This window comes from Daktulosphaira vitifoliae, unplaced genomic scaffold, assembly GCF_025091365.1.
Source record: "Daktulosphaira vitifoliae isolate Bord-2020 unplaced genomic scaffold, ASM2509136v1 Scaffold_5, whole genome shotgun sequence".
NCBI lineage: Eukaryota > Metazoa > Arthropoda > Insecta > Hemiptera > Phylloxeridae > Daktulosphaira > Daktulosphaira vitifoliae.
In genome coordinates, this window is record NW_026099576.1 from 29,333,448 (window position 1) to 29,342,018 (window position 8,571).

Genomic DNA, 8,571 nt, shown 5'->3' on the forward strand with positions numbered 1-8,571 from the left:
TAAATTTGGCTGAGCAAAAATTTTACGAAGATTATTTTTTAGCCATAATATTTCAAGCAATTGTATCAATTAATGAACGTTTTGAACAACTATCTCATCATTCAGAATATTTTGGATTTTAATATTATACTGAAAATTTAAAAACATTTGACAATGAAACGTTATGAAAACATTGTATGGATTTAGAAATTTTATTAAAAGATGGTGAAAATTATGATATAAGTGGTATTGAACTATTTGACGAATTAAAAATTGTTTGTACAATTTTGAACAAAAAAATGACTTCTATAGAATGTCTTAATTTAATAGAAACAACATGTGGCTCATTTCCAAATATTTCTATTGCATCGAGAATATTATTGACCCTTCCGATAACCACATTAAGTGCAGAGAGAAGTTTCTCCAAGTTAAAAATCATAAAATTATTTAATGACATCTATGACACAAAATCGTCTTTCTGATCTAGCAATTATTTCAATTGAACGTGATCTGTGTGAAAATTTAGATTATGACGATATTATTGAAAAATTTGCGAAATAAAAGCCAGAAAAATTGATTTTATGTAATTTAAATTGTTTTAACGAAGGTCAGTATAATTAATACATTGTTTTTTATTCCTTTAATTTTTTTAAATTAAAGCAAATATTTGACTGATATTAAAAAGCGACTGTAGATACTCATGAATATTATTACAAAGGAGTCGTAAATAATTTTATTTTAAAATTCACAATAAATAGTTGTTTAATTTTTTCTTTATAAGTTTATAAAATTTGTATAAAAACAATTTTGTTGTATTTTTAGTTGTAATAATGAATTTAAATGAAGTGTTGTTATCTATATTTTGTTGGTATAAAATTATTTAGTCCTAGGTACTGGTACTTCGGCTATTGATGACAAAAAAAAAAATGTCATTTTTGCTCTGGTCTCGCAAATCTTAAGGTCGTAAGGTAAAATCTTTTCTGATATTGATACAAATAGAGTATAAAATTCATGATCTTTAAATGACTACTCATTTTTAATCCATTTCGTGAAAACACACAAGATATCAAATAACTTGAGTAGTTAATTTTATTTTTATTAGTATTTTTCAGTCGAATAAAATAGTTTGTGTTGCATTACAAAACAAATTCAAGTTGTGAAAAATATTTTTGCTTTATTACTCAAATATTTTCATACCATAAAAAAACACTAAATATTAAAATTATTAAATGTATTATTTTTTATCTAAGAGTGTATTTTATTACCTTGTTATTTCTTTTCATGATTTTTAAAAGTTAAAACTCAATAAAACTCAAAGAAACGTAGACATTTTCCATAAATATTTTTAAATTTATTCTAAATCTATTAAAATTAGACTATAATTGNTAAAAGTTAAAACTCAATAAAACTCAAAGAAACGTAGACATTTTCCATAAATATTTTTAAATTTATTCTAAATCTATTAAAATTAGACTATAATTGAAACTGTTAAATAATTCTTATTGTTTGATTTATTGTTTGTTTATTTTATTACCCAAAAATAGTAGTCTCATTTATAAAATTGTAGGCTGTTACAATACTATAGTAGAGGCTGCACTAATAAGATAAAATAAAAAATAGATGTTAATTAAAGTGTTACTTATTTGATTAAAATATATTATTTATTGAACAATTATATTCCAAACATAAAAAATAATTTTAAGGAACACATTTGTAGTTTTTTTCTATTGTTCTTCCTTAAATACATCATTAAATATTGAAGTACTTACCAATAAAATTAATTAATAAATAAATAAAATTATTTTATTCTTAAGGCGATACTAAGTTTATTTAAAAAAATCAGTAACAGATACGTAAACTAAATTAATTCTGACTATTTCCTATATTTTACAAAACAGTATTTAATATTTTAAGACAATACTAACTTCATAGCACTCAAAAATTTTAAATACTATAGTAGATAAAAAAAGTTAAATAGATTATTCTCGACTTATGATCAAGTCGAGAAAAGGATTTTGTATAGAAATGGGACAGGGGAAGTTTGTAAAACCAACGATGATTAGGAAAAGTTAATGATTTATGCAAAGTAAAATTAATCAATAAATAAATAATATTAACTTAATTTTTAAGTCAGTACTACATATATTTGTTTACTACTAAACATTTATTTAAAAAAAAAATTTGGCAGAAACTAAATTAATTTGACAATTTCTTAAATTCTATCAATAGTATTAACTTATAACAATATTAACTCCATAGCACTCAAACATTTTAAAATATATGATAGATAAAATAAGTTCAATTAATTATTTTCGACTTAGAAATCAACTTAGGATTATCAAATCCAAGATTATTATATTCCACTCTAATGAAATATTCACAAAACCTATCAAATTCCACACAAGCCTGTTGATAATTGGTATTAGAAATAATAGTTGGAATAGAATAATTTGTAGAATCTACATTTGTATTGCTAGTCTCTAAGAGATAATTTTTTAAATGAGTGGGTTTTTCAATATAAAAGCAATGATTTTTATGAACTCTAGCTACATTATGAAAAACTTCCAAAAAGGATATTTTCACATATTGAGCTCTTTTTAGATAATCATCTGCTATTTCATTCAAATTTAAACTCTCAGAATGAGAAAACTCATATCGTAATAAGTTTATTTCTTGTATCCAGTAAAGTATGTTTTCTACTATATTTTTTATTGGTGATAAACAATAATGTGATCCGTTATCATGCCAAATATTTGCTTTTTTTAATTTGTCCATTGCCATCTTTAAATGTTTTAAAAAGTTCTGAATACTTCGAGTAATCATGTAAAAATGTTTTAAACATTCAATGTATCTATTTGAGTTTTTCCATTTTTTAATGTTAGTTCTTTCTTTTTTACACAAATCCAAAGTTCCACATAAATGTGAATTAAATGTTTTTAATAGGTCATAAAATCTACACCTAAATAGTTGAGTGAAATACTGTTTTTTAAGATGAAAATTGATACTATTTGCTTGATCTCTAAGCACACGGTTTGCACTTAATAATTGATCATTATGTTTAATATATAGATATTTCAAAGTCATCCAGTTACCCTCATTTAGTAAAATATTCATATTTAATATTCCCAATTCATTTGAAATACAATATAATGAAGTAAGAGGTACGTATAATGAATAACACCTGCATAAAAAAAATAAATTTTTTAATTAATAGTTATATATAAAACGTAAAAATCGACATTTAAAATTAATACTTATGAATTTTTAAATCTTTAATTACTTTGGAAAATTTAGTTTAACTTCCTTTCCTGTCATTTAAGGTTATTATTTTTAAATCTATCTTATTAATTTACAGAAAAGGTACAATATAGCAATTTTTGTATGAAATGGTATTAACTTATATTTTAATCAAAAAGGATTTGGAAATATTGTGCCCTTTAGTTTAGATTTAGTATAACATATGTTAAAATATAATAAAGTAAAGTTAATGTTACACATTATAGATTTAAAAAAAAATTTGTACCTTCGATTTGTCATATATGTGAAAAATTCCCCCAAAATTAAACAAAAATGTTTATTATTATGTAAAAGTCACCATTATTTAGCTTGATATAGTTTTTTACTTAAAACCATTAATATCTCCTCAACTTCAATTAATTAAAAATAATCAAAACGAAATATACAACAACATTTATTGACAACTAGTATATTTTTAGGCAAAAATTGTAATACTAAATTAATGAATATCAATATTATGCTAAATATACTATTTATTACTAAAATGAGTTAATTTATTTATGTATTATATTTATTGTCATCAAACTTGTAATCAGTAAATAATTAAGAAAGTAAGAGTGGATGTTCTACATTTCTGTTTCTGTTAATACCTCTTTTCTCATCTGCTCAGATTCACAGGCTTGTTTTCTTGCTATTAATTCTAACCCTTTTGATTATCAAACTTCCCCTATAATTTTTTCAATTAGAGCACTCCTCCACAAAATTTTAACCTCTGGTAAAAATTCATGTCCATTGGGTCCCTAGCCATGTCGTGATCCACGGTAATAAGTTCGATTATTCTCTGGCTAAATACGCATCATCATTCCTATGTTATCCTTCCTTTCTCCACCCTTATTCTGATACTCTGCATTATTTTAGATCTACTCTCATTTAAGCTTAGCTCACTAAGTGGTCTTCTCTTCCCAACAGCTTTGCCCGATGGCATCAGTCCATCGTACCTAGCCCTTCCAAAATTCCGTGTTTCCATCAACTAGATCATACTCGCAGTGTCATTTCAAGCTTTTCACGACTCATACTGGGTCATAACCTTTTACAAGCATTCGTTTACAAATTAAACCTGAATTCTGTTCCCTTTTGTCATTTACATGAGGATGAAATTCTCGGTGATTTTTCTCACTATTTATTGAATTGCTCCTCCTTGATGCCTAATAGATGCCTGCTTATAAAATTTTTAGAATTCAATGGAATTTCTAATTTTGTTCCCTCTGTTGTACTAAATTCCCATTCTATTCCCGTGAATACTGCGATCATTTATTTTATAATGAGCGCTGGTTGTACTATTTAACTACTTTATTATATATTATAATTTATTGCATATACTTTACTTTTATTATACTAACTAACACCCATTATTCTTGTAATTAATACTATATTATCTAATTCTTATGTAATTGTCGAGCTATAATATTTTCTTAATAAAAGCTAAAAAAAAAAAAAAAGTGTGGATATTTATTTTAGAATAATCCAATAACTTTTTTTTAATTTAACACTATGTACAGACTTGCATCGTTAATTATAATTATATAAAATATAATAGTTGGAGAATGTAGATGAGTGAAGCTCCTATGTTTTAGAATGTAGAATTATAGATACCCTTCCTATAGTATAATTTCTAAATATTCCATTGAATAAAGGCACTGATTTAGTAACTACTTATAGATCTTGATACTTCTAACCAGGTCTTGAATACACATGATATAAAATCATCGTGTAACATATATTGTTTGTAAAATATTAAGATAATACTACTGGTACAATTTGTAACTCTCAATTTAAAATAATAGTCAATTATTTAAAATTGTGTATTATCATTTTGCTAATCATTTATTGAGCAAAATTAGTTGGCAGATTTGTGATTTTTTCTTACTTATTAAACATAAATTACTATATTATTAGTATAATTACAATAATAAAAACTGATTCAAATAAAAATTTATTAGAATAAATTTATTCAAATGCTTTCTTAAAAAAATAAAAAATGTGATATGTAATATATGAATTATTTCCAATCAAATAAAATAGTAAAAAATTAATAATTTTTTAATTTACTTGTATAATAACGGATTAATTATTTCTTTAAAGCCAAGGCATTCGAAGTCATTTTTAATGGTGTTATTGTATAATGAATCTAGCATCATTAACACCACATCTATAGCCCTTGTATTAGAATTTACTGATTTGTAATGTAAATATTGCTCTTCAAAACAAAATTGATAGTTTATTGATTCGGGGAATTCAGACAAAATATAATTTTTGCTTTCATTATTTTCCAACATTAAATATAGTTGATCAATAAAATTTTTAATATTTGAAAGTACTGATGTCGCATTATCAAGTATAAAACTTCCACTCTGGTCAATAAAGAATGATTTATCAGAAATTTTCATAGTGTTTGTATAATGATATGCAAAATAAATTTCTTCTACCATTACGAATGGGATTCCTGAAATATTTATGAATAACCATTTTGTATCAAAATAACTCATAAACGTCATTACTTGGTACAAATTTTCAAACATTATGAATGAATTTTTCACTTTTTGTTCAATACGTTGAGTACAATCAATATATTCACTTAATAAATAAGCTATTGAATAAATTTTACACTCTTTTATACTTAAAGTAACGAGTTCTACATAACTTCTTAATATCTCAGTATATTTGTAGTTAAGTAAATGAACAACAATACTAAACATATTTAAAATATTACTTCTGTCAACATTTTGTGAAAATACATTTCCTATTGTAATGTTTCTGTTCTCATTATGATTCAGCTGTAAATGTTTAATTGAATTCCATCCTTCTTGTACACGAATATAATCTATTACTGCAATGACATATTCTAAATGATTACTTTTCGTATTTTTTGGATCTAATGTCAACACATGCACTAAGTGAGTAAAATAAATAAAAACAATAATTCCATGCTGCATTTCTAATAAATTTATCTATTAAATTTTTATATGATGCTAATATTTTTATATAGTTTTAAATCTTAAAAATTAATAATCGTTTTTGTACGAATAGTTGTATTTTTTTATATGTATTAAATATATTTCATTTTAAAAAGAAACGCTTAATCAATAATTCAGGTTTATTCAATATATTAGGTTATTTTTTTTTAGACATTTTAAATTTATTTTGTTAAAAGTATTTTGTATCGATAAATTAAACAACATAAATTGGTTAATGATACTATTTTTTAAATCTATTATTAAAAGCAATACCGTACAGTTTTATAACTTATACATATATAAATTTTATTTGTAGTATTATTAGATATTATGATATAATGAACGCTTACTCTATACTAAAGAGTATATGGATGGGCAACTCAAAGTTACTAGAGGGCCAATTTTTAGAAAATTAAAATCTGGCGGGCCAGAGCATAGAAAGCAAAAAAAAAAAAACTGATATAAATTCTGCAACATTACAGAACCCCTCAAATAGTTGAAAATAGGGTGATCTATTTTAAAGGAATGGTGAAAGAATTTGTATAATACTTTAGGGAAAAAGAGTTTATAAGAATCTTTTGTTAAGACGTGAAGAAAAACAAGCATGTTATAATATATCATAATTTCAAATAAAGAAAATTAATAAAACAGTTTATAAAAAAAAAAACAATGGGGTAATGGTGTTTTGAGGGTCTCAAATCCGCGAAACGCATGGGTTATGGGTAGTTGACAGGTCACTGCCCAGACGTTGTTTCGGCAAAGCAGCGTACTACAACCCCTGGGACGTTACCATGCCACCATAACCACACACGGGGAAATGAGTCTCAAGACGGGGGGGGGCATTAATATTCAATAAGATGAAACAAAAATGTGCATCAACACATTAAACAATATGTTCTAACAAAAGAAAAATCAAAATCATATACATTATAACATTATGAAGACTCATATGGAATTTTAGAAAGAGAAGGAATATACTTTTTTTGATGAACTATGTTATGGGTTCCTTTAGGGACATTTTCAAATGGATCAATAAGAGAATAAGCATTGTAGGACTTAATAGAGGAAATTTTATAAGGACCTTCATATAAAAGAAAAAATTTGGAAATCTTTTTGTCAAGAGCATTACTTAATTTATGTGTACGAACAAGAACAAGGTCATTAAATTTGAAAGGATGGGGTTTAATTTTTGATCATTTTTAAGTTTACGGGATTGAGCTTTAGTTAATTGGACTTCATTAGCTAAGATTAATTTTTTGCGGTATTGTTCAGGGACATCATTAGGAGGATATTCAATATGTGGAGAAACAGGATTAGGAATGTCATTATTGAAGAAAAGTTCTGAGGGGGAATGAAAGGTTGATTCATGACGAACATTATTCAATACCCATTCTATGTAGTGAACATACTGAGGCCAGGTGTTATGTCGCTCATTGCAATAGGTTCTAAAAAGACGCCCAAGCTCACGCAAGACACGTTCAGCAGGGTTTGATTGTGGATGGTAGACACTAGTATGCCCGACTTGAATTTTATACTTTTTTAGAGTTTGTTACCAATGTTTACTAATAAACTGTCTACCGTGGTCGGAGACCAAGCTTAAAGGAATGCCATATTGAGGAAAATAATATTGAGTTAATTTGTTTGTACAAGCTTTAGCAGTAGCTTTACGAAGAGGGAATAATTTAACAAGACGGGAAAAGTTATCCAGTACTACAAAAATATATTGTAGACCATAAATACCTACGGGGAGGGGATCATAAAAATCTACTAATAATTTATCTAAAGGTTTTTGGGAAATGATATGTTGCATAGGACCAGCCATTAAAGAAGTATTAATTTTGCATTTTTGACAAATGTCACAGGATCTAACTATAGAACGGATAATCCAGGACAATAAAAAATTTTAAGGTCAAACTCTTGTAAAACAAGAGTCCAATGGGTAAGACGGGCGTTTTTTAATTTACAAGAAAATAAGAAAGTGAGAGCTTTATGGTCAGTATACAAATTAATTGGATACCCAAGAATATAAACTTTAAATTTTTGACAAGCAAACAGAATGGCTAATAGCTCAAGTTCGGTTACAGAATAGTTACGTTCTGAACGACAAAGTGAACGACTAGCAAAAGAAATGGTATGACGTTGTTGGTCATCATCTATTTGGAATAATTCCGCACCTAAACCTATAAGGGAGGCGTCGGTTTGGATACAAAAAGGAAGGTTAAAATTAGGGTGCGTCAGAGCGACTTGATTACAAAAAGCATTTTTAATTTTATTAAAGGAGGATTTTTCTTTATCTTTAAAGGACTAGGGGACATTTTTCTTACGGAGGTGAGGAGAGAGG

At 26.0% G+C, this 8,571-nt stretch overlaps 1 protein-coding gene across 1 annotated transcript; it reads right to left on the reverse strand.

Annotated features, from left to right (window-relative positions):
• Nucleotides 1-2,167: 2,167 nt before the first annotated feature.
• On the reverse strand, nucleotides 2,168-6,318 carry LOC126907769 (uncharacterized). The gene is made up of 2 exons (XM_050689355.1): nucleotides 5,326-6,318; nucleotides 2,168-3,160 (listed from the first exon to the last, which is right to left on the reverse strand). Exons 1-2 carry the CDS (start codon nucleotides 6,207-6,209, stop codon nucleotides 2,278-2,280), a joined length of 1,767 nt encoding a protein of 588 aa, XP_050545312.1. The 5' UTR covers nucleotides 6,210-6,318; the 3' UTR covers nucleotides 2,168-2,277.
• Between the last annotated feature and the right edge of the window lie 2,253 nt (nucleotides 6,319-8,571).